A 27,615-nucleotide genomic window follows, 5' to 3' on the forward strand; every position below is an offset into this window, starting at 1 on the left:
ATCTCTTCCTATCACCTTTCTTGTACAATAAGCTAATCACTCCCGTTGATATTCCAGCCGGCATAATAAAAAACTCAGAAGTGAGCCCATCTATCCCTGGACTCTTATTCCTACCTAGCCCCAATATCGCTATCTCTATCTCCCCTAAACCTCCCCCTCACACAGTCTTCTACCTTCATCACTCAATCTATTCTCCATGCTGTGTATCACCTGTTCTAAGCTCTCTCTATCAAACTCATCTACCTCAAATAATTCCTTATAAAACTCCTCAACTCTCTCTGCTATCCCTACAAAATCTGTAATAACCTCACCTTCCTTTCCTAATATATCCTCAATATAGTTCTTTCCCTGTTTCCTCTTCTCTAACCCCAAGAAAAACGCTGTACTTTTCTTCCCCTCAATTGCATATCTAGCCCTGCTCCTCACTATAGCTCCTCTACATTTTCTCTACTCTATCTCCCCTAACTCATCTTTCAAATGGCTGTACTCATCTACATCTCTCCCTATTTCTATATCTACCTGTTGTGCCTCTAAAATGAACTCTTCCCTAACTCTCTCTCTCTCTTTCTATGTTGTTCCTGTTTCTGCTATATCTCATGCTCACCCTCTTAACATCATTTTTGAATCCCTCCCAACACATCCCCACATCGTCTCCATTCACGCTTCCCCATTTCTCCATACATTCTCTCACTTTACCCTTGTATCCATCCTCATTCAACAAGCAGGCATTTAAGCACCACACCCCTCCTCCCTTTCCATGGACAACTGTTCCCAGGCAGAAGTCCATGATGTTATGATCACTCATGGCAGTGCTCCTATATCCAATTCTGCCGATTTTTCCCCTATGCTACTCCACACTAAATCTATTCTACTTTGCTTCAAAATCCCTCCCACCATTTGATTCCTTGAAAAAACCCGGGCCCTACTATTTCTTTCCCTCCACACATCCTTCATCCCATTTGCCTCCATTATTGCTTTTAGAACACCACGTGATGAATCATTCCTAAACCTCATATTCATTGACACATTCATCCTTCCACACCATACGTTAAAATCACCGACAATCATACAGTTCCCCTAACATTTTCCATCCAATCCCTCAAAAAACTCCCTCCTCCCCCTTTCCTCATTCGGTGCATATACATTCAGTAATCTAAACGTCTCTCCCATACACTCTAACAGTATCCCAATCATTCTCCCATCACCATCATCCTCAACCTTCCTTGCATTCATTACCCGCCCAGTTCTAATTAATATTGCCACCCCTCTAGCTTTCATACTCCCATTATTAACAAACATTTCTCACACCAATTCTTTCCTTACATTCTCCATACAACTTTCATCCCAATGTGTCTGTGGAACTGCGCTCCACACCCCGGGAAGAAGGAGGGAAAACTGCGGCTGGATGCAGGAAAACTTTTATTGTCTCTCTCTCAGCCTTTCGGCTAGACACACAAACTCTCTCTGCGATGGTCCACATATGGCTCCGACGGGCGCTCCGCTGCCTTCAGGAGCCCAGCCTACTGCAAGAGACCAGAACCAGGTTACTAACATGCTTATCTTGTGAGACTAATTACCTGATTCTGGCCAGCTGTCTGATCTCCGGCTGAGTCACTCCCCTCCCCCTGCCAGCAGCCGGCGCCATAACCACACCCCCCTGCCACATACCCCCACCGCCCGACTTAGGCCGGGGCCCCACCGGCCGCCAGCCGACTCCCCCCCCCCTCCGCAGAGCGGGAGAGAAAGTCAGCCACGACCATCTGGTTACCCGGCCTATGGATCACCTTGAAGTTGAAAGGCTGTAATGCCAGATACCAACGAGTGATCCGGGCATTGGCATCCTTCATGCGGTGGAGCCACTGGAGCGGGGCATGTTCCGACCAGAGGGTGAAAGGGCGCCCCAGGAGGTAGTAACGCAGGGCGCCGACCGCCCACCATATGGCGAGGCACTCTTTTTCCACCGTACTGTAGTTCACCTCCCGCTGAGTCAGCTTCCGGCTAATGTACAGTAAGGGGCGGACGGCCCCCTCCACCTCCTGGGACAAAACGGCCACCAGCCCGCTGTTCGAGGCGTCGGTCTGCAAGACAAAAGGGAGCAAAAAGTTAGGAGCATACAGGAGTGGCTCCCCACAGAGGGCTTGCTTAACCCTCTCAAACGCCTGCTGGCACAGCTCCGTCCACTGGACCGGATCTGAGGCACCCTTTCGGGTCAGATCGGTCAGGGGGCTGGTCAGCTCCAAGAAGGCCGGAATGAACCGGCTGTAGTAGCCGGCCAGCCCCATAAACCTCCTGACCTCTTTTTTCGTCTTGGGCGCCGCGGTCTTTTCTATCTGTGGCCGCACCTGCCCGCCGCCCAAGTGGTACCCCAGATACCGCACCTTCCTCCGCCCAACAGCACACTTCTTCGGGTTGGCTGTGAGCCCCGCCCTCCTCAGGGACTCGAGCACAGCCCCCACCTGCTGCATATGCTGCTCCCACGTCTCACTGTGGATGATGACGTCATCCAAGTAGGCAGCAGCATATGCAGCGTGGGGACGCAGTTCCCAGTCCATGAGCCGCTGAAAGGTGGCTGGGGCCCCAAACAACCTGAATGGAAGTGTTACAAATTGGTACAAACCGTACGGAGTGGAGAGACCATTTTTTCCTTGGACTCCGGAGACAGGGGAATCTGCCAGTAGCCCTTGGTTAAATCCAGTGTCGTGTAAAAGCGAGCCGTGCCCAGCTGCTCCAGGAGTTTGTCGATCCGGGGCATCGGATAAGCATCGAATTTTGACACCTCATTAACCCTGCGATAGTCCACACAGAACCGTATTGACCCGTCAGACTTGCGCACCAGCACGACGGGGCAACACCAATCACTGTTGAACTCTTCTATTACTCCCATCTCGAGCATGGCCTGAAGCTCCGCCTGAACAATTTTCCTCTTGTGTTCGGGCAGCCGATAGGGCCGTGAACGAGCCGTCACCCCCGGTGGCGTTTCTATGTGGTGGTGTATGAGAGTAGTGCGGCCTGGCAGGGGGGAGAACACATCGGCAAACCGCCTTTGCAACGAGGCAACGTCTGCTTTATGGCCCGGTGAGAGATGGTCAGGAGAAGAGACCGGGGCTGATTTGACCGTTTTTATTACCTTCGGTCCCAACTCATCTCTCTCGATCAACGTAGTGGCCAGGGAAGCAGAGGCCACCTCTCTCAACGCTTTTAGGAGGTTGAGGTGGTAAATTTGTGTTGACCCCCCCCCCGTCTGGTCGCAGCACCTCATAATCAACGTCCCCCAACCACCGTGTGAACACGAAGGGCCCTTGCCACTTGGCGAGTAATTTGGAGCTGGAGGATGGGAGCAACAAAAGTACTTTATCTCCCGGTGAGAATTGTCTCAGTCGCGACCCTCTGTTGTACAGGCGCTGCTGACGCTCCTGGGCCTGGAGCAAATTCTCCCGTGATAACTGCCCCAGTGATTAGAGTTTTGCTCTCAGGTCCAGGACGTATTAAATTTCGTTTTTACTTGTGCTTGGACCCTCCTCCCAGTTTTCCTTAACCAGGTCCAACACACCCCGTGGCTTCCGGCCGAACAACAGTTCAAAGGGAGAAAATCCCGTGGAGGCCTGGGGCACCTCCCGTACTACAAACCACAGAGGGTCTAACCATTTATCCCAATTCCAGCTATCCTCGTGAACGAACTTACGAACCATGTTCTTTAGTGTTTTGTTAAACTAGGCCGTCGGTCTGTGGATGGTACACACTAGTCCGAATGGAATGGACGCCCAGCAGTTTGTAAAGTTCGCATAGTGTGCATGACATAAACGACGTGCCTTGGTCAGTCAGAATCTCTTCCGGGATCCCGACTTGGAAGATAACCAGTAGCGGTGCGTGGCCAATTTTACAGAGGAGGCCAGAGAGATCGTAAGCTACTGAATGACGTCATACCCATGTCAACAATGTGACTAAAAGTAGCATAAATAAATCAGGACAAATGATTGCAGCTGCTGCTATTTATTGACACCATATCGCAACAAGCTTAAACAAACACAACACAACACAACACAAAACCTTACACCCATATTTGTAATCTCAATAATACACTGAACTGTAGCCTACAGGTGGCCTCACATTCTAAAAGTCTCTGACGGGTTCACACCGCTGTCCGCAGGATGCTAAAGTGAAAGCCTCGGCTGTCACACTGCGTAAAGAAATAAAGTAAGCTTACTCACTATTTGTAGAGAAATGCCATTCTCCTATCCTTAATGGTGGCGAAATGATCTGTGACCCGGTCATACAGATCCCCATGCTGGAGCGGTCAAACAAGAGGCATGGCCAGCAGAAAAGACAATTTAGCATTACACTCCCTGTTAGCCAGTCCGTTCTCGTATAGTTCCCTTCACAAAACGTCCGGGTATTTCCTTTAGCTCTTCCCTGAGTAAGGTCGAGATTCGGAGTGGACCTACCCTTCTGTTTTATTTTTAACTGAATTTCAAACGGTAGTTTAGTGAAATCGTTTCTCAGAAAAAACTCTGGGTCTCCGTCGCCATCCATTCTTACTTTCTAACCTTCCTTCACGGTTAGCAACAGCATGGTTGTGTGTGGTTACGTACTTACGTATTAGTGTAGGAGGCACGTACAAGCTAGCCTCCTCATTTTTTTTTAATTTTTACAGTTTGATTGACCTCGATGAGCGTTCGGTGACAAGCCGAGCTTCAATCTGATTGGCTAAAACCCTTAGTAGTAGTGGAGGCCAAGTTAAACGGGCCTCCTTAGATGGCAGTATTTCACCTATAGGGGCGCTGTTTTGCTCGCTCAAAGAAAAACATGACATCAGGGAATTAAACACGGCATATTTGGAACCTAAAATGTGCGTCATGAATCCCAACTCATGGATATTTTTTTATCGAATATAAATGAGGAGGCCACGCCTCCCTTGGCCTCCGGGAGAAAACGCCACTGGAGATAACATGAAACAGGGCTTGCGCAACGCTCTTTGCGGAGATGTTACGCAGCGGCACTGCCTCGGGATATCGTGTTGCATAATCCACGAGGACCAATACAAAGCGATATCCCTTGCACTCTGCTCTAATGTCCCGATGAGGTCCATACCAATTCTTTCGAACGGCACCCCAATTAATGGGAGGGGGCGCAAAGGCGCTTTTGGGGTGGCCAGCGGGTTAACCAGCTGACATTCAGGGCAGGATGAGCGCCACCACTTCACATCCGCCCTAATGCCCGGCAAATAAAAGCGGGCCATTATCCGGTGCAGTGTTTTATCATATCCGAGATGACCGGACATGGGGTTATAATGAGCCGCCTGGAAAATCATTTCCCGACAGCTTCTTGGCACCAACAACTGGGTGTTTTCCTCTGCTGTCTGTGTGTCACGGCTCACACGGTACAATCTGTCCCTAATCACTGTAAAGTGTGGGTGAGCGAGTGCTGTGTTCGGGTGCAACGGGGTGCCATCGATAGGCTACTCACCACCTGGTCGAAGGCGTGGCGGAGGGTCTCGTCCCGAGACTGCTCCAGGGGGAAGTCCTCCATCCGGTGCAGCTCAGCCTCGAACCGAGGCACCTCCGTCCCGCCCTCGCCGGTGTCCGCCGCCTCCGTTTCCGCACTGAACACAGCACACAACTCACATTCCCTACCGCACATGAACGCACCCCCATAGACGTCCCCACTAATTTAGCGAACCCCGGCCAATCCGTTCCCAAAATCAGAGGGTGCATGAGGCGAGTACTAACTCCAGCCTTTACTCTATGCTTTTTTCCCCTAAAAGAAATGACAAGGGTCAGCTCTGGATATTCGTGGACATCCCCATGCACACACCTCACCTTCACCCACGATGCCTCTAACAACGCCCCGGATCGAACCAGGCTCTGGTGAATCATGGTCTGATTACAGCCCGTGTCCAACAGAGCCTGCCTGGTGTGTACCCCCCTGTATGCATACCGGTATACGGTAGGCCTACGTTCCTTTCCGGACCGTGGAGGAGTCAGGCGGCCCCACAACCCGGACCAACTGTCCGACCTCCATGCGCGGGCACTCCCGTCGGAAGTGGCCGGGCTGCCCACACCGCCAGCACTCCTGCCCAGGCGTCTGAGGAGCCCCCCAGGGTGCCGGATGACCAGACACGTAGGCTGGGCTCTGTGGAGAGAGAAGCAGAGGGGGAGAGGGCCTGTACTGCCGCCGCTGCCGCCGCCTGGAGCCTCCTCCTCGGAGCCGGGGTGGGCCGGCCCACTGGGACTGCCGGTGCTCGTGCTTCCTCCTTCAGGCTCCGCCGGGGAAGGGAGAGATGGTCCTCCGCGAGGCCGACGGCTGCCTCGAGGCTGGCGGGGCGGTAACATTGGACCCAGTTGGCCGTGGAGGATGGCAGGCCGGCGATGAATTGCTCCAGTGCCACCTGCCCGACGACGTCCTCAGTGGAGTTTACTCCCGGGCGGAGCCATCGCCTCGCCGCATCGAGGAGCTCCTGTGCGTAGGAGAAGGGGTGGCCGGCGTCCTCATACAGAAGCCCCCTGAACCGGCGGCGATATCCTTCGGGCGTGCAGCCCAGCCGGTCCAGGATGGCCTTCCGCAGGGGTGCGTATTCGTAACGGGAGGACGCCGGCAGAGCCCACTCCTCCTCCGGCCACCCACATGCCGCCGCCGTGCCCTCGAAGATCCCCAGGTACGCCTCCGTATCATCCTCGGCGGACATCTTCGGGAGGGTAATCGGCGGTGGCCGGGCCGGTTCGGCCGGCCGGGTGGCCTGGCGCTGCAGCAGCTCCTGCAGGAGAGCCCGGTTCTCGCGCTGGGACGCCGCGAGGTCCACGAGGGCTTGGGACTGTTGTTGTTGTAGCGCGGTGGTGCCCTCCTGCATAGCGGCGAGGCGCTGAAGGGCCAGCCCCGGTGGGCTGAGCTGTCCATCTCCCTCCATCGTCAACCGGCTGGGGGTCCAGGGTTCAGGTCCCTGTTGAGGCGCCACTTGTGGAACTGCGCTCCACACCCCGGGAAGAAGGAGGGAAAACTGCGGCTGGATGCAGGAAAACTTAGCTCTCTCTCAGCCTTTCGGCTAGACACACACAAAACTCTCTCTCGGCCTTTCGGCTAGACACACAAACTCTCTCTGCAAGGGTCCACATATGGCTCCGACGGGCGCTCCACTGCCTTCAGGAGCTCAGCCTAATGCAAGAGACCAGACAGTCTATTATCTTGTGAGACTAATTACCTGATTCTGGCCAGCTGTCTGATCTCGGCTGAGTCACTCCCCTCCCCCTGCCAGCAGCCGGCGCCATAACCACGCCCCCCTGCCACAGTGTCTCTTGCAGGCATATTATGTCTGAGCCACATAGTATCAGGGCCACATCTCTGCGGTCCCAGTGTCACCATTATGAGGGAGGCAGTGACTATTATACAATACATGTACATATACTCACCTCTGCGGATATTTCCCTGTAAATCCCCTTGATTTACTCTTTCTCTTCATTTCCTTCTTTTTTTACTTATAAGTCTCTTCGACTTTCTTTGTTCCAAAGAAACATCCACTCCCTCTTTCAATCCTCTGCCTCTTTTCTGCACAGCCAGAGGATCCACACACACTGTCTCTTTCTCCTTTCGTACCGCCAACTCCATCCCTTCTCCGTCCGCCATGCCGCCCCCTTCCTCTACTTCCTCTTCCATCTCTGACACGTCCATGGAATCCTCCTCAGCAGCCTCACTTTCCCCCTCCTCCTCGTCGCTGCCATCTCCTTCATCCTCGTCGTCCGTGGTTGGATCCGCCGCATCCGCCTCCATTCTGCCTCAAGCCATCAGCAGTGAAGCACCCTCAGATATCTGCAGCGGCACGGCAACATGATCAGCTGTCACTCCCTCCGCCGTAGCAGCCATCACCTCAGCAGACCCCAGAGCAGCATTCACAGCATCAGCATCAGGCATGTCAGCAACTGAGATCCTCTCCTTCGCGCTGATCACCGCTCCTCTCTCGTCCTTCCTGCCCCGTCTGTCTCCTCGGCTTCAGATATTTCACTCATCCCCTCTGCTTCATTGACAAATCCAGAGGCCCCTCCCCCCTTTCCTGCTTCACAGTCCCGTGTAAAGTGCCCTTGCTCTCCACATTTGAAACCCCTAAACTCAGGGCATTCTTTGAAAATATGCCCCGGTTAAATACACGGCCTGCATACAGGTATTTGTCCATCGTGCAGCATTCAGAAATATTCCGGACCCCTCTCTGATAGGAATTTTGTTGAGTACGGGAGGGAGCGGACTTCCTCGTTAAATCTTACTCGTAGGAAACGCATACCATCCGCTACATCCGTACCGGCATAACTCCCCATTCCTCAAGTCTCTTTTTTATGGTTTCATCCCTCGTACACACCGGGATGTTCAGGAATGAGACAGTCAGCTCTTTTATTGCGCTGTCTCTTCCCTGTCCCTTCCCGTTGACACGGAGCCCCTCCATTAACTTGTTCTTTTCATTTGTAAAAAGCACAAGGGCTCGAAATGTTTGTAGGGTGCGTGTTGCCGTCAGATCTGCGATGCCACTCTGGTAACAAAAGTGGGCGTTACTCATTACGCCACCGACCACAAACAACGTGCTGCATGAACCATATACATCTTGTCAATTCTTGTCAGCTGCAGTGGCGGCTCCTGACAAATTTCTCAGGGGGGGCAAAAGTTGTGATGATGGCTAAGATGACCCATTCAATGGGTAAAATAATAATAAATAAAAGTCAGATAGCCAGCTTTACAGTGTCACATCTCATTGTTTAATTTGGTTTTCAACCACTAGATGCAACCCCAGACATAAAATATACAATACATTTGGTTCCACAATAAAACACACATTAACAGATAGTTTGTCATCTAATAGTTTGCCCTTGAAATCACTTTTAGCACAGTCTACAATTTATAGCCATCATGGATGCCATAGCAATAATCAAATCAAATTATACTATAATCAAAACTGTAATTAATCAAAATTTTCCAGAACATATTCCATTTACCACTATACAGTTTACAGGTTTAGTAAAGGTATAGAAAACCAACAGACCCAACAGGCATGACGTGCATGCTGCTGATTCTGTGAAACTGAATCATTTACTGAAAGGGGCGTGTTCAAAAAAATCACGCATCAGTGCGTAACTGCGTATGACGAAATCACGTTAGGGCAAGCCCCCCCGGAGCCCATAGAAATGCATTGTATCGTTCGATTTTTGAAAAAAACGAGTCTCAACATGTAAGTCTATGAGAGCGCCTGGGGCGATTTTCAATCTGACTGATATCGCCCCAAGGGGGCGGGGCTACTGGTTGGACAGTGACATCCAGGCTGCTGATTGTCGCAGCGATATTCAGGCTGCTGTTTGGACTATACTATTAAGACTTAGACCGGCAAAATAAACTCTTTTCTCTCTTTTTTTTTTTTTTTTTTTTTTTTCGTTTGGCTTAAGGAGGGCGGTGCACTATCGCCCCCTATGGGCCAGCCGCCCCTGGTCAGCTGTTTACAAATCACCGTTTAACATGGATGAAATAAGCCCCACCCATGTTAACTGGTGATATTCACAATATGACACTGCCAACGCAAGCCTCAAAAACGAATGCAAAAGCCATGTGTTATGGACAATAGACAAGCATGGCCATCTGAAAGGATATTGCTTTGTTTTTTCTAAAAAAGTGCATATAGTGACCATTACAAAGCACATATCAAACACTATGAAAATAGTCGCTGTGATATACGAACCCAAGGTCTTAGGTGCCTCAAGGGGCGGTAACCCTCGAACCTCCTGGTGGACACCGGTGGTCAGGGAAGCCGTCCGACTGAAGAAGGAGGCCTTCCGGGATATGTTATCCCTGGGTAGTCCTGACGCAGTTGCAAGGTATCGACGGGTCCGAAGGGCAGCAGCCTCAGCCGTGGCCAAGGCAAAGCAGCGGGTGTGGGAGAAGTTCGGAGAAGCCATGGAGAAGGACTTTAGGTCGGCACCAAAGTTGTTCTGGAAAACCGTCCGACACCTCAGGAGGGGGAAGCAGGGAACCATCCAAGCTGTGTACAGTAAGGATGGGACGCTGTTGACCTCAACTGATAGTGTGTTAGGGCGGTGGAAGGAACACTTTGAAGAATTCCTGAATCCGACAACTCCGCCCTAGAGGGCGGAGCTGGAGTATGAAGGGGGATCAATTCCAATCTCACAGGGGGAAGTCACTGAGGTATTAAACAGCTCCACAGTGCCAAAGCCCGGGGGTGGATGATATCCGCCCAGAAATGCTGAAGGCTCTGGGTGTTGAGGGACTGTCATGGTTGACACGTCTTATCAACATTGCGTTGAAGTCGGAAACAGTACCGAAGGAGTGGCAGACCAGGGTGGTGGTTCCTCTTTTTAAAAAGGGGGATCAGAGGGTGTGTGCCAATTACAGAGGCATCACATTACTCAGCCTCCCCGGGAAAGTTTACTCTAAGGTGCTGGAAAGGAAGGTCCGGGGAATTGTCGAACCTCAGATTGAAGAGGAACAATGCGGTTTTCGTCCTGGTCGTGGAAAGACGGACCAGCTTTTCACTCTTGCAAGGATCCTGGAGGGGGCCTGGGAGTACGCTCATCCGATCTAGATGTGCTTTGTGGATTTGGAGAAGGCGTATGACCGGGTTCCCAGGGAGATACTGTGGGAGGTGCTGCGGGAGTATGGGGTGAAAGGGTCTCTACTCAGGGCCATCCAATCTCTGTACTCTCAAAGCGAGAGCTGTGTCCGGGTCCTCGGCAGCACGTCGGACCGATTTCCGGTGAGGGTTGGCCTCCGCCAGGGCTGCGCTTTGTCACCAATCCTGTTTGTGATATTCATGGACAGGATTTCGAGGCGTAGTCGTGGGGGAGGGGGTCTGCAGTTCAGCTGGGCTAAGGATTGCACCACTGCTTTTTGCAGATGATGTGGTCCTAATGGCTTCATCGGTCTGTGACCTTCAGCACTCACTGGATCGGTTCGCGGCCGAGTGTGAAGCGGCTGGGATGAGGATCAGCACCTCCAAATCTGAGGCCATGTATCTCGGGGTATTGTTCTCGAGTGAGGGAACAATGGAGCGTGAGATGGGCCGGAGAATCGGAGCAGCGGGAGCGGTACTGCAGTCGCTTTACCGCACCGTTGTGCCGAAAAGAGAGCTGAGCCAGAAGGCAAAGCTCTCTGTCTACCGGGCCATCTTCGTTCCTACCCTCACCTATGGTCATGAAGGATGGGTCATGACTGAAAGAACGAGATCGCGGATACAAGCGGCCGAAATGGGATTTATCCGCAGGGTGGCTGGCATCTCCCTTAGGGATAAGGTGAGAAGTTCAGTCATCCGGGAGGGACTCGGAGTAGAACCGCTGCTCCTTCGCGTTGAAAGGAGCCAGTTGAGGTGGTTCGGGCACCTAGTGAGGATGCCACCTGGGCGCCTCCCTAGGGAGGTGTTCCAGGCACGTCCAGCTGGGAAGAGACCGAGGGGTAGACCTAGGACAAGATGGAGGGATTATATCTCTTCGCTGGCCTGGGAGCGCCTTGGAATCCCCCAGTCAGAGCTGGTTGATGTGGCCAGGGAAAGGAAAGTTTGGGGCTCTCTGCTGGAGCTGTTACCTCCGCGACCCTGACGGAAAAGCGGGAGAAGATGGATGAATGGATGGATGCTTGGTGGACTCTTGTGCCAGGACTCCAAGATAGGCATGTATTATCTACATATGATACAAAAGAAAACCTTCATATACAATTTAATCAGTTTAATTGTAACTTGGCTGTTGCTATCAGGCAAAGTGTAACAGATACCAGCAAATTATATAATCTCATGCTGAAGACCACAAGTAATGGGTAAAAAGGGTGAATATTTTTGTGAATTAACCATTCAGTAACATTGCTTTACAATAAAATGTTTGATGAATGCCATTTGATTGCCATAAGAAAACTAAAACAAGTTTTTATACACACGTTATCATTGAGCCATGCTCCTGGTTGGAGGGACTTGAGGTCATCTTCGTATAGAGTGATTCCTCCAGCACTAAAGCCAGCAGAAGGTGATGGTATCTCTGTAGATTCAGTGGGCACAAGGAAAGGAAGCAAAGCGTCCACCTACTTTTTAAAGTAAAGTTTCTCTGTCTCTTTGGTCTTCTTGTCTGTTCTTCACTGGTGTGATTTTCAGAGTCACTTTCATGTCATCAGCATCATTCATTAAAGAAAGCCCCCCTTGCCTCTTTGGCTCACTTTCTGTTCCGGTGCATTCATTTGCCACCATCATGACCTCACCATCAACTATATGTGCAGCATCTCTATCCGACTTCAACCTCTCCAGACTAGATGTTTCAGACATTTGGCCAATCTTTTAATGCCACTTTCCTGTTAAGCTTCCAGCTGTGAAGCAGTTCTTTCAGAATCTGGAACATTCGGTCATATTCTTTACCCCCTGAGCTTGCTATCAGAGTTGCTACCTCCATGGCCACAGGACGGACTGCATTAAATTGGTCATTCCCACTGAGCTTCTCACCGTGTTCAGGTGGCTTCAATGTGGTTTGAAGGGAACCTGAAAGGTGATTTCCAACCGCAACTTCAGGTTGGCCGCCAACTCTATGCCATCTGGGGTGAAACAATGATGGGTCATTAAGGGACACATTTTCGTATTTCCGGCAGGAAATAATGTGGGCACATGGAAGTCCAAATGACACAGAGTTTACAAGAGCATCCTTTCATGTGTTTTTCCACTGTGTATGTCTTATGTCTACCCTTCCCTTTCCAGTAAACACTGTAGTCTTTGTCATTCTTTCCAATGCAGATTTGACTGCTGTCATATTTGTGTAGCTCTTCAGCCACTATTTTGAAACCTCTGTCACTAAGGATTTTGGATAAATCCATTGCCATCTGACTGTCACAGCGAGTATCCAACAACTGATACATGGTCATTGCTGAATCCTGGAAACTCTTCTCACATTCTTTACTGTCTATGAATCTGATCAATTCAATAAGGCATTCAGAAACTGAGAGATTTGGTTCAAGGAACATCTTCAGTTTTTGGAAATGGCTTTCAATCCTGTTATTTGTGTTATTTTCCATGGTGGGCATGTCCTTTCTAAAGACATGAGCCCACATTTCTCTTTGGACATCCCACAAATATCTTGTCTGGGCATTGCTCTTTCAGCTTCTGTATGCCTGAGTCATATCTTTGTAGTGTTTCACTGTACAGTATAGAGCAGAGTGTGGACAGAAGACTTTTCTTTTGTTCTTTCGTCAAGAAGCTCTGCAACTTTCTATTTCCAATGCTTAATGGCATGAAATGAGCATAAAAGTCCACAAAGTTCTCTCTCAGAACTTTAATTTCTGTAGCATCTTTGTCGACAAAGAACATTTTGATGTTCCCCCAGCTTGGATTTCCTTGTTTGAACAAAGTGCAGACCTTAGAAAGATACTGTTCAATCTCATGCCGTAAGAATGCATATGCAACATGTTCAACTGTACCATGTTCATTTTCCACTGCTAAACATTGGAGGACCTTGCCGGCTTGTTTTGTATGTAGAGTCTACAAATACAATGTCAGGGTTCGTCTCAAATGCACAACACATTTCCAGGGACTGAATAAAAAGCATTTGGAAAAGTCCTAAATTGTCAGCCACTATTTCTGCTGTGTATCCTTTTTCTTTGAAGTTTTTGACAATATGCACCATCATTTCAGCTTCACTTTGGTCATTTCGTGCACTTTTTTTTAACTTGCTGTTTGATGTTGTGTATGTCTTTAAGCTTGAGGTGCTTTCCATGACTTTTTTTGAAAAAGCTCTTCAGGGTGGATGAACTGACCTACATTTAAGAACATTTTTTTATTAAGAAAATAAAGAAAAGTATATCATTATATTTACTTTCTAGTCTCAAAAAATGTACTTGTGTTACCGACTCGCCTTTTAACCGTACCAGCCTTTCAATATCAGCTCTTTCTTCTGCATTTGGGCGCCTATTTTTGGGGTATTTATGAAAAAGCAGATGAGATATAGGATGGTTGTGTTCATCATCCACTCTTCTGACTCAGAGTTTCCCCTTTTTTCGGTCATATCGAAGCTGAATGGCCACGGAACACCCCATCCGCAGATAATGCTGGAATGGCCTCACATGTTTGCCTATAGTCAAATAACACAGACATGAGTTAGCACTTCTAAATAGTGTCCCTCTTTGGTAACACTTTTTAATACGTCATATTTGCCTTTAGTTAATAATGAACACATATGGCCAATTTGTATTGTTTACTATAGTACAGAGGATATACACAACTATATGCCTTTTCTGACACACATGGAGTCACCAGCCGCTTATTTTATTGCTAGACTCTCCATGCTAACAAGTGGCATATGAATTAAAATGTTACTTAGACACTCCATTTAATAAAAACTAAAGTCTCATTGGTGTACTTACCATGGATTGTCTTTTAAGTATTGTTTTCTTCATGTTTTATCTGAAACACAAGATTGTACCCTTACTTATGTATGTCCATCCAACCTTGCATGCAACACAGTTTAGTTTTTTTGTGGCTTTTTGAGTGATGAGGGGGGCGGGTGTGGGTGTAAATAGCCGAATAGCTACCATGTGACTATTTTCACCCAGGGTCTAAATAGACACTCCGTTATATATATATATAGGCGTTTTGTGTACTTGGATACATGTCAGACTGTATATGTCAGTGTGATAACATTAGGGACAACAAGGCAAAATAACCATCTGCTCCCCAGGTCAATTAGCCACAACGAAATATTATGTCAACACTGAATACTGAGAGCAACATACTGTAACAAACAAATATGAATGAATTTCCTGTTTTTTTCTGGGGCAAAATTTAGCTTAGGTTTGTGACAGTTTTCCAACAATTATATAATACATACCTGATATGTTGCTCTGCTGTCATACTGCTGTGACAAGGTTAATCTTTGTTAATGAGAGGGCAAATTTAGTAAGACAAGGCCTCCCTTGTGTGCATAGTTGTCTCATATTACCAGACTATGTCAGTGCTCTCTCTCTCCCTCTCTCGCTCCACACAGAGGCAGCCTAAATAGAACAGGACAACATGTTTCAGGCCAGCTGACAGACCAGAGGCCTGCTGCTGCTCAGTGACATGGAGAGACTTGAGCGGGCTCTTTTCCGTCTAGAACAAGGTAGGACTACTTCGCACAGCATGTAAACTGCTGCACAAACGGCACACTGCTTGCACAGTATAATTGCACTATTGTTTCATAAAAGTACACCCAGAGCAAAATAATACAATACGCATAATGTCATACATGTTTAACCTTGAAAAGTGTGGTCCTGCAGCCTATTCAGGTCATTTTTTACAATCCATAATTAGTTAAGTTACTGAGAATACAAAGCCATCTAAATAAAAATATGCCTCGAGTTGGTCAGAAAGGTTTCAGTGTGAGCAAGGCTCTTTATTTCAAGTTGAACATGCAGTAGAGGCTGGGAATGATTATACACATACTGCTGGTAATGCTACCTCGATTTGTGCATTTGTATAAGGTGGGCTATGATTTTGGTTTAAAGAGGTTATGCAAAGTATCTAAGGTGTTTGAGAAGATTGACAGTGTGGCAATGGTAAAGGCCCTGTTCCTTCCGGTGAGATGCGTGGACCAGGTAAGAGGACTGAGAAGTTTGGCTTTGGCAGATCTAAAATTACAAGTAGGACTATGATTTTGCTGTTGGTTAGCAGGGTAGGAGGTGGCTAGGTTATGGAGAAATGTGTAGGTTGTATAAACATTTTGGACTGGATTATATGGGGAACTAGAGGAGACTTCGATGGACTAGGGTGATGCTTAAATGGTTGACCAGACACATGACAAATACATTCATTCTGGTTTCACACAGTATTCTCCTTGGTGAAAGTCCTGTGTTTTTGCAGGTTAAGTAGTGGAAGAGCCTTTAATCCTTGCACGCTGGTTTAGCCCTCACTCTCAGCTCCCCATACCTAGGCTTTGGTCAGGCAGCTCTAGCTCACTGGCTAGGTGACTTGGCATTCAAATCATTACCCTATCAAATTACCATGCTCTTCTCCAAAGTTGCTGAGTGTATGTAGATCTTATGCCATTATGTTCTCCTGTAAAAAAAGACAAAGAAAGAATATCATTTTTTTTAAGATGGCAAAGTTCCAAGTGTTTTCTAAATGTAGGCATTAACCTGGATACACTCACAACCTTGTAGTTAGTGTAATTCTTTCACCAAGTGAAATCCTTGCAAGGACATGGGGAAGATGATGAGTATTTAAGATTTGTTGCTTTTCAATTTTAGGGACCCTAAATTGTGAGGGGGGAATCAAATTCATATGGTGTGAATGTTCCGCTGGGTTTGGTAACACCAGTGAAAATAGAGGCTGTTGGTAGTGTGCACGGAATAGGGACAGTATGAAAGTATTGCAAAAATATGCTTTCTACAACACCCCTTTTATCATTATTGATCATTTAAAATGAAATTACTTTTGGGTTCACGGAACTTGAGTTGATTATATAGTAGGTAGAATATGTGGTAATGAGAGCATCTTTGTATTACTGTCTGTGTATGCCGTGGTAGTGTGTGGCCTTTTAGATTCCATCAGACAGAGATCAGTCGATTACTAAAGAGCAGTGTAGGAGAAAGAGAAGTTCTGGTTATGAGGGGTGCAAACTGATTAAGATAGGAGATAGTGTTGTTCGCTATTGCTGGTTTTCATAATGTATGATGGTGATAAAGGTTGGCAATCACACAAACAAGACCATCAGTGTTTATGTTTTTAAATAACATAAAACAAGAAATACCACATGAATGGGTTAAAAGGACCCTTATTGTTAACAGACTGAATTGAACCCCCGGTGTGGGCACCATGTGTAGTTTAACAGTGCATTCCCAAAGTCTTCATAACTCCTGCTGTCTTCAGGCTTTGAGCTGCAGTTCCGCCTTGGTCCTACCCTCCAGGGTAAAGATGTCCAGGTTTACACCAACTTCCCTGCAAAAGGCCACAAGTTTGATCGCCTTAACTTTCGTCCTTTGGAATGGTTCTACCCCAACGGAAGGGAGGATGACTGTGATAAATACTGCAGACTGGACTTAATCGTTGCTGGATCCTATCAGTACTATTTCTCCTGTGGGTAAGTCAATTTGTCACTGCTACTGTATTAATACATTTACTAGTTAGTGAATATGACAAATACTTAATATCTATTACCAATGTTAAGAATGACTAATATTACAGTGACTTTGGTGGACTTCAATCCTAAAGCCAGTGCCATATTTTCACAACTTGTGTTAGTGTACAAGATCGTAATCTGTATAAAATCTAACAAGTCTGGCAGATTAAAAGAACCCAGAGATTGTTAGCTAACGGTGCACTGACACAGGTTTTTGAAAAATGTGTGCCCTGTGGTCCATGCAGGCAGTGGAACATTGATTCTATTTCACAAAAATATGATAACAGGATGAAACAAAGAAAAAGAAGAAAACACAAAAACGATTCTCATCACATCACATACTCTTGCATCCACAATCATACAAGCATGACCTACTTGCCTTGCCCCCACCCGCCCCTTATCTCTCTCTCTCTCACACACACACACACACACACACACACACACACACACACACACACACACACACACACACACACACACACACACACACACACACACACACACACACACACACACACACACACACACACACACACAAACAAATACAAATCAAAGGATGTGCAATCCAGTCTTATTTTTTCCAATATTTGGAAAGAGAGTTCTTGAAATCCCTATTTGCTTATCCCCCCGAATCTTTTTAATTTTTATAAAAATTTCAAAAGGCATGTTTCAGGGAGTCATTCTGAGTGAAACATTTTATATTCATCTGAAGAGCTGCTAAAACACATGTATTTTATCCCTACAAAAACAAATGATTGTCATTCATTTATACTGGGTTGAACCTAGATTTGTATTTGTATTAACTTAATACTATTTGTCGCACATGTTGTATAGCAATTTCTCATTGTTCCCAGCTTTGGTAAGAATATTACATACAGCACTTACTAATATATATATTTTTTTCGCAGCTGTTTTTCAAAATTCCCCCTATCTCAGTTGAAACTCTTTCCGGAATAAATATTTTCAGTTTAGCAATTTTTTTCTGCAAATATTTCAGAAATTCTTTCTTGAGGTTTATATTTATTCTTTAGTTTCCGAAAAAAAACAACTTAATTCTCGTCTAATATATTTATCTGAATTCAATCCACGTCCCCCAGTGCCCCCTACTGTGGCTGCATCACTTGCCTAAATGACACAGAGTGTATATATACATTATATGGATCAAAATAGATTATATGCCGGTAAACATAAACAACAGACAAGTTAAAACACAGAATGATGTTCATAGCTTGTAAGAGAAAAACATACAAATGGGTTGAGAAAGAAAACTGGTGTTGTAAGAGAAGCAGAACTGCTGTGTGTGTAGTGAGGGAGAAAGAGAGCCTAATTTCAGGGTACACTCTGTGTTTTCATTTCATACATGTGTCACAATCTGGTTCTTCACTGTTTTATTTTGAAGTGCTCAACCCCTGTCTCATGTCTGTGTTTGCTTCCTGTGTTTTCCCTCTGGTCCCATTATCTGATTCTGTTCACCTGGTGCCTTTGTGTTTTCCATCCCCTCCCCAGCTGTGTGTTGTCTTCTTGATTGTTCTTGTATGTATTGAAGTTCTGCTTTTCTGTTGCTGTTTGTTGTTTCTTTGCTTTTTATTTGTATGTGTTATATCAAGTCAACCTTTCGGTTTAAACCATTGTCCATGCTACACTTGGGTCCTACATGCCCTGCCCAAACATAAAATCAAGGGTAATTCTCCATGGTAACATATGCCACACCTAACCTGCCTTGGAGCTTGTTATGCTCGAGATAATAAGAGGTCAACTTCCGTAAAGAATCAGCCGCTGACCAATCTGAGCTTAGAGCACTGACTTTGACACAATCTACTTTAACAACTTGTTTTCTCAGATTGATTGTGTTCGCACCACCAGACACCAATTCAAATTCCTTGTATGTGTAAACGTACCTTGCAATAAACTTGATTCTGAATCTGATTCTGATTGATGAAGTCATATTCCAGGCCAAAGGTAACACAGTTTACACTGCTGTATGCAAGAAAAACAGCTGGAAATAAATGGTTGCAACTGTGTCAACTTGTAAATCAATATAATATCACTGCCCATTTACAGAAAAATTGGACTATTATAATGTTTGCGGTAAAAAAGGTTACCTAATGACCCACACCATAAATTACCAAAGCAAAGTAATTCTGAGCAGTGCGTACAGTCTGCAGCAGTATCAGTGCAAAAGGCCAACGTGACGCACTTATTATTCAAATCACGTCATAATATATCATAGATTCACTGATCTGTGTCAGTTTATCGATGTAGCCGTGCAACATACCAGAGTTGTGCACTTACACTAGCGCACACCGAATGCAGAAGTGTTATTTTGCTACAGGTAACATGCAGTAAGTGATTTTAAGATATGAAAAACGTTTTCCAAACACATCCAGCATAGGTTAGGGACAGAAGAACGTGTAAAAGACGGAACATACAAACACTGCGCATCAGATTATGCTTAGATTATGACTAGATTAACTTTTTTTTCAAATTATGATTTTATATTTCTTTTTTGGATGAATAATATCTTTTATTATGTTCCACAAAAAAACAACAAACTTGGACGAAACACTGAAATGTCAGAAAAAAGTCAGATCCACTTGATTCTGAGATGGAGAAATTATATTAGGATATAAACCCAGCTGCAATAATGTTTAGCTCATGGACATATAATGTTTAGCTTTAAAAATATTTGTATTTTTCATTCGTGAACTATGTCTCACTCTGTCGGTATGTTTGTCCATTTTGTGATTGGTAAATTATTGCCAACTCTGCTCCTTTCATATGAACATGCTTGTAGCCGGACTGAGAAATCCTGGGTTGACTTACCGAGTTCATAACCAGTGGCGTAGCACCATTTAGCAAGATTGCGTTTGTTAGGGTTAGTTAATCCAGACAACTCAAACAGATCCAGCCTATGTTGAGCTTTGTAGTACAGGCCTATGGGTACCTTTGGGCTCGGCCTTCTTGTGCTTCTGATTTATCTTCCCATAGTGCTGAGACAAAACAAAAACTAAATACAGTGGGGCAAAAAAGTATTTAGTCAGCCACCTATTGTGCAAGTTCTCCCATTTAAAAAGATGAGAGAGGCCTGTCATTTTTATCATAGGTATACCTCAACTATGAGAGACAGAATGAGAAAAAAAATCCAGAAAATCACATTGTAGGATTTTTAATGAATTTATTTTCTAATTGTTGTGGAAAATAAGTATTTGGTCAATAACAAAAGTTCATCTCAATACTTTGTTATATACCCTTTGTTGGCAATGACAGAGGTCAAACGTTTTCTGTAAGTCTTCACAAGGTTTCCACACACTGTTGCTGGTATTTTGGCCCATTCCTCCATGCAGATCTCCTCTAAAGCAGTGATGTTTTGGGGCTGTCGCTGGGCAACACGGACTTTCAACTCCCTCCCAAGATTTTCTATGGGGTTGAGATCTGGAGACTGGCTAGGCCACTCCAGGACCTTGAAATGCTTCTTACGAAGCCACTCCTTCGTTGCCCTGGCGGTGTGTTTGGGATCATTGTCATGCTGAAAGACCCAGCCACGCTTCATCTTCAGTGCCCTTGCTGATGGAAGGAGGTTTTCACTCAAAATCTCACGATACATGGCCCCATTCATTCTTTCCTTTACACGGATCTTTCGTCCTGGTCCCTTTGCAGAAAAACAGCCCCAAAGCATGATGTTTCCACCCCCATGCTTCACAGTAGGTATGGTGTTCTTTGGATGCAACTCTGCATTCTTTCTCCTCCAAACACGACGAGCTGAGTTTTTACCAAAAAGTTCTATTTTGGTTTCATCTGACCATATGACATTCTCCCAATCCTCTTCTGGATCATCCAAATGCCCTCTAGCAAACTTCAGACGGGCCTGGACATGTACTGGCTTAAGCAGGGGGACACGTCTGGAACTGCAGGATTTAAGTCCCTGGCGGCGTAGTGTGTTACTGATGGTAGCCTCTGTTACTTTGGTCCCAGCTCTCTGCAGGTCATTCACTAGGTCCCCCCGTGTGGTTCTGGGAGTTTTGCTCACCGTTCTTGTGATCATTTTGACCCCACGGGGTGAGATCTTGCGTGGAGCCCCAGATCGAGGGAGATTAGCAGTGGTCTTGTTTGTCTTCCATTTTCTAATAATTGCTCCCACAGTTGATTTCTTCACACCAAGCTGCTTACCTATTGCAGATTCAGTTTTCCCAGCCTGGTGCAGGTCTACAATTTTGTCTCTGGTCTCCTTTGACAGCTCTTTGGTCTTGGCCATAGTGGAGTTTGGAGTATGACTGTTTGAGGTTGTGGACAGGTGTCTTTTATACTGATAACGAGTTCAAAAAGGTGCCATTAATACAGGTAACGAGTGGAGGGCAGAGGAGCCTCTTAAAGAAGAAGTTACAGGTCTGTGAGAGCCAGAAATCTTGCTTGTTTGTAGGTGACCAAATACTTATTTTACAGAGGAATTTACCAATAAATTCATTAAAAATCAGACAATGTGATTTCCTGGATTTTTTTTTCTCATTCTGTCTCTCATAGTTGAAGTGTACCTATGACAAAAATTACAGGCCTTTCTCATCTTTTTAAATGGGAGAACTTGCACAATTGGTGGCTGACTAAATACTTTTTTGCCCCACTGTATATCATTTTGGAGCACAGGCAAATCTCGAGAGAGTGCCAATGTCTGTGTTTAGAAACCAATAAGCAAAACTGCTACAGAATCAGCTACAATTATTTCTTAACATGTACATACTGCATACATTTCCAATCTATTGTGTGTTCACGCATTTATTGTGTCCTTTGTCTCTGAAAGGGATAAAGAGAAAGTGAGTGGTGGTTACATTGTCGTTGATCCTGTGCTGAAAGTGGGAGCCAACAATGACATCCTCCCACTGGACTGCATCAGCAGCCAAACATACGAGGCCAAGTGCCTCGGACCACTGGACGAATGGCTTAACAGGCTCAGGGTTGCAAAGGAGACTGGTATGTAGGTCAACATTACAAACTTATAAACTGACATGTCAATTTTTTAATTCAGTACGGAGTTTGTTCGACTTTGTTTAAACTTTGAATCAACATGCATTTTGGCTGACCAGATTACAAATTGAGAGCAAGTGTAATTGACCCCCAAGAAGCATTGTAATCTGATCACTCAAACCAAAGTGAACTATTGTCTCACGATTAAACACATTTTTTAAATCAAATTTTGTCATTGTAACCATAAATATAGTGTGTTTTAGATGATATCTATATGTTAAATGGTCACTTGAGAAGCTTGTGGAGATATTATCTAATGTCAGGTGTGAATTTATGTACTTAGAGCAGTCCATTTGTCTTACAAGATAGGCATATTATTGCCAAGTATAAACAGGGTCTTTGGGTTTTTAACGCATTGTTGTGATTCTCTATACTGCAGCTTGAATGAATGGTTCAATCTGAATGCTCTCGTCAACCATTACTATAGCAGCAGGCGACTGATTTCATGGAAATAGCTCTGATAAACATTGTAAACTATCTGTCAAGATAGGCAGCAAAGAAGTAGGAGTTAGTAGGAGTTGGTAGAGACCAAAACCTGATCTAAAAACAGAATGAATGGTAATAAGGTCACATTCATCACTCTTTTTATTTGTTTGCTGTTTCTTCAGGATGACTCAATTTGCAACTCTCTGTCATTGTGTCATCTTCACATGTCAAGTTTAAAAGGATACAGTATGTGAAAATACTACACAGCTTGCTGCATAGCCCCCTCAAAACAGGATGCTGCTTTAGAGCAATAACTGCCCAACTGCACTGTTTACTGTAAAAACTGTGAAGGTGGACGTTTTTTGTTGGGGCTGCAAAATTAATTCAGGTTCTGTTCATTGATACAAAAATGTGTGCAGAAAATTCAATTTATATATGCCAGAACCATTCAACTGCATTTAAACAGTCGTCAAATATAGAAAATGGGTATCAATTCAATACAACAATCATCTGAATTTAAAAAAACATGTGATTGACCTCCTTTTTCTGAAGTTCCATGTCACTTTTGCCTGTGCTCTTCGTAGGCTACAACATGATCCATTTCACCCCGCTACAAAAGCTTGGTCTGTCTGGCTCCTGCTACTCCATAACTGATCAGCTGAAGTTAAACCCTAACTTTTCACCTGACAAGAAGCACTATACCTGGGAAGACATCGGTAAACTGGTGGAGACACTGAGGAAAGACTGGAACATGCTCTGCATCACTGATATGGTCTTTAATTACACAGGTAAGGTCACTGAAGGCTGCCAACGATGGCTGTCATTAATAGTCCATTTAATGTTAATGTCCCCTTCATGCTAGATATCTTTCTCTGATCTCGTTTACGTGTAGTGATTTGATCACTGGGCAGCAGTTGACTCCATACTGTGCATACCTTACCAATCTTACATTTTATCCTGACTAGACTTATTCACTTCATGGAAAGAGTTTGAAAAAGTTTCGTGGAGAATTGTTGGAGCTTTTTTAAGGTGATGCAGTTATTAAGTGTAATTTAAAGGTTGACAGATTCTAAAAAGCCTTTTAAGATTTGAACAAACTTCCCAAACCTTACTTATCCAAATATAACTTACATGTAGTGTTGTACTGTAGATAAGATAAGATAAGATAAGATAAGATAAGATAAGATAAGATACGAAGTACTTTATTAACCCCAAACTGGGATTTATTTATTTTTTGTAGTTCTGTTCAGGAGACATTCCTCGATAGCAGTTTTCTGGCTCAGTTTAAATATTACTCCTGGATCTAAATTGTAATGGAAAGAACAAAAGCTGATACAGACCATTGCACTGGTTACAAATATTAGAGGTAAAATACATTGTGTTTTTATTTTTTAACAAGGCAAGTAATTAAGAACAAATTCTTATTTATAATTCGCCCTTGCAAAAGGCATAGCCTCTTTCAGGATTTTGTGTAATGGGTGTTCCTCTGTGCTGTATCCTATTTTTAGCTGCTGCTGCTGCAGTGACTGATGACTGAAAAGCTATCTTGTCTTATTTTTAAAAAGGATAGTGGCAATGCTGTGTTGGAAAAATAACCCAGTTGGCTTTTCCAGCAGGCAGCTGGGGCTGTTGCATCACCTTCTCAGTTTCCTCGTTGACATTTCGTCTCCATTCATGCTGAAGGTCATATACATAGATAGACCGGTATTGGCAACAGGGTGGACTTTGTCAGGACATGAAAGCAAGTTCACATAGAAAACATGCCCATTCACACATAGTGTTGATGTTTCCAATTGTAATCATCAATATCATTTGAATTCAGTTTTTTTTTTATAGCCCAATATTTTCCACTTGTCTCAAGGAGCTTTTTAAAAGGTAAAGCGCCTGCTATTAGACCCTTGTTTAAGGTAAGTAAGGTGACCGTCTCCACTCCAAAAAAAAAACAACCTTAAAAGAGGCAATGTATTATGTTCAGCAACATGCTTTAAGGAACCTGGGGGCATCATTGAACTTCTTCTAACAGTGTTTATAAAAAAGAAAAGAAAAGCCAACTACTTACCTGCTACTGCTGAAACTTTCAGAGTTGTTATGTTCTGACAATTTAAGCTGCCTTTTTACTTAAAATGTATGTTTAATCAATTATGAAGTTGTTCTTGTTTTGGTTCCTCACTGAACTTATCAACAACTAATATTTTAGATACTCTATAATAAGTTGATCAGAAGTTATCTAATGGCTCACAAAGTTTCTCATTTCTGATTGATTTCTATGTTCTGTATCGTTAAGTGTTTCTTGCTTCTGCAACTTTTAATACAAACCATAAACAAAACCTGCACTGATCCTGTACCTGTAACATGATGCATAAGCCCACAGCAGTTCAACTTATTTATTCCCTCTTGTGAACTCAGGGCAGACTGGACTTTACAATGACATCTGTGTCTAGATTCCACTCTGAAGATGCTCATCCGTCCAGGGTTTCACCATAAGATTGCACTTCCTTCACGGAACAAATAAACCAGCTTTTTTGAGTTTTAGGCCTTGGTCTACACACAGTTTGTTTATGTCACTTATAATCAGATAATTATATTTACAATTATGTGGGACTCAACTTTACAAAATGTACTTTCTGGTTATCTGGTGCCATGCATGCTTGAAGAAAAAAGAACAGACTGACAAGATTTCCAATATAAATCCAAACATTATAACTTACACATTACTTTCCTTGACTTTTTTTGACATATTTACCAATTGCTTTCTTGCTACAGGAACAAAAAGGAAAAAGTCTAAAATGTTTTCCTCTTTTCTTTTTCTTCTCCTCCACCCACCACACTGTCCTAAGCGGTTAGCAGTGAGTGGATTCACCAACACCCTGAGTGTGGTTACAACCTGGTAAACTCTCCTTATCTGAAACCAGCGTGGCTTCTAGACAGAGCTCTGTGGCACCTCAGCTGTGAGATAGCTGACGGAAAATATGATAAACGAGGAGTGCCAGCTCTTTTTCAAGATGAACGGAACATGAATGTAAGTTTGTATATTTCCAATTGTGGGTACTAAAGATCTTATTTAACATAACTTTTAAATAATTATATATATATATATTTAAATGATTATTTATCATGTATGATTTAAGATTTAAGTCATTGGCGTGATAGAATAGTTTTATAATAGTGCGTAATTGTCTTGGCTCGAGATGCTCCTCCTTTAATTTGATTGGCTTGGTTTGCTAGATATAGTTGTTGTCATTTGCTCGTTATTAGCAGGAGATGGTATTTCTTTTAAAGAAGATAACAGGCAGTCACCTTAAATAATGTGGATTATATCCTACGAAACATTTCTGCTTTTTAAAGAAAACTTGAGATTGAACACCTTGCTGGATATAGTTATCAACCAAACTGCTGGTAAAAGTAACGCAGTTGTAACCTGGAGAGGTTCTACAGAAAAAAACAATCTTTAGTTATGAAGCTTTTTGTGTGTGTTAGTTCTTGAATTGACACACCCCTTTACAACATAATCTTTCAGGATCTCAAACATCTTTGTGAAAGGATTACCAAATAAGAATAAGTGTAAAGTAGAAAAGGGAAGAAAAAAAAAGATTTTTTAGCAAACCTTAAATACACATAATAGTTAAGAACATCATATCTGAATAGGAGTAAAAAAAAGTACATATTTATAAAGTAAATTACTTTTGATTATATTCTTGTACCAAATAAAAAATGGTGACAAATGATGACGCCTGATGACACCTGACACCTGAACTCCATTCAGTTTTATACATTCTATGATATTGACTCAATCTTTTTTGTGCTTCTATTTAGAAAAGGCTTGTGGCCTTGGTTAGATATTAGAACAATCAAAAAGGATTTGAAGGACAAGACATGATATGTTTGAAACCACAAGCATGGAAACTAAAATCTCCTGCATTATGTATAGCCACCACCACCTCGACCACTTTTAGCCATAACTTGTAACTTCCTTCCTGAATTGTCCCGGTGTACATCTTTTGAAGTTGATGTTCACCTTCATAAAATTTAAATGTTGTTTGTACTTTATGGTACTTTGCTTTATGTCATATTTTGACATCTTATGGTATTGCATCAGCGCAAAGAAGTTGTTAACCACACAGTTTTGCTCCTAAAAACTCCTTGCCATCACTAATGAACAACATACTTAGAATTGTACAGCAGCCCTGAGTTCAAATGAATATCACCGCATATTGAGTAAGTGAGAGCACCCCTTAGTTGTCTACTTTAAAATACTGACTTATGCCTAATGCTTTATATTCCAATTTCAAATGTGTTTTTTTCATGTGTTTGTGTATGTGTGCACCTGCATGTCAGGCTCTGCGGGGCATCCTGTGGGAAGAGGTGTTCTCCAGGCTGAGGCTGTGGGAGTTCCTGCAGGTCAGTGTGGATGAAGCTGTGGAGCAGTTCAGACAGCAGCTGCAGGCTGGTGAGAGAATATTCTAATCACATAACCTTTATGCAATTATTTTTCTTTATGAACTTAAAAATGATCATGTGATTATTTCATTGAGTTATTTCTTAAGAGGAAGGTGCATTTTAATTGTTAAGGTTAGTAAACTGAGATGATAATAACACCTGTGATAGATGGTATAGCCTGTACTATGATTATTTATGTAATGATACTGTCTCTGTCATCTTTAAAACAAATACCAGATGCACACTTGGAAAAATGGATTGTTCTGAGTGCTGATAAGCTGTGTGTATGGATCTTTCTTTATCCAGGTAGATTAGGTGTCAAATCCACGTCAAGTTCAGATTTCAAGAAGGAGCTGACGATATTACAAGACCCTCAACACAGACGCTTTGGAAGCACAGTGGACTTGAACTCTGCCTTTGATATGTTCACACCTCACAGGTGACCTTTCGCTTAACATACTGGACTTTATTTTTTATGTGACTCGGACAGTTAGGTTGGATACTGGGATCTACATTTGACTGAATAATAACAAGATCAACTTTTTAGTTGATGATTCTGTGTGGTAACACTTGTTTTAGAATATTTATCAACAGAGTGTATTGAAAATATTTAAATCAAATCTGCCCATGCATTAAATTTAGA

General features: G+C 44.2%; 1 protein-coding gene across 1 annotated transcript in view; it reads left to right on the forward strand.

Annotated features, from left to right (window-relative positions):
• The first annotated feature begins 14,987 nt into the window (after positions 1-14,987).
• The window catches only part of LOC134858060 (glycogen debranching enzyme-like), a 63,892-nt gene continuing 51,264 nt past the window's right edge, over positions 14,988-27,615 (forward strand). The window contains 7 exon segments of the mRNA XM_063873927.1: positions 14,988-15,095; positions 16,844-17,054; positions 21,886-22,055; positions 23,120-23,323; positions 25,373-25,554; positions 26,871-26,982; positions 27,279-27,411. Of these exon segments, the coding sequence (XP_063729997.1) occupies positions 15,056-15,095; positions 16,844-17,054; positions 21,886-22,055; positions 23,120-23,323; positions 25,373-25,554; positions 26,871-26,982; positions 27,279-27,411 (1,052 nt within the window). The 5' untranslated portion in view covers positions 14,988-15,055.

This window comes from Eleginops maclovinus, chromosome 21, assembly GCF_036324505.1.
Source record: "Eleginops maclovinus isolate JMC-PN-2008 ecotype Puerto Natales chromosome 21, JC_Emac_rtc_rv5, whole genome shotgun sequence".
In the NCBI taxonomy this organism is placed as follows: Eukaryota; Metazoa; Chordata; class Actinopteri; order Perciformes; family Eleginopidae; genus Eleginops; species Eleginops maclovinus.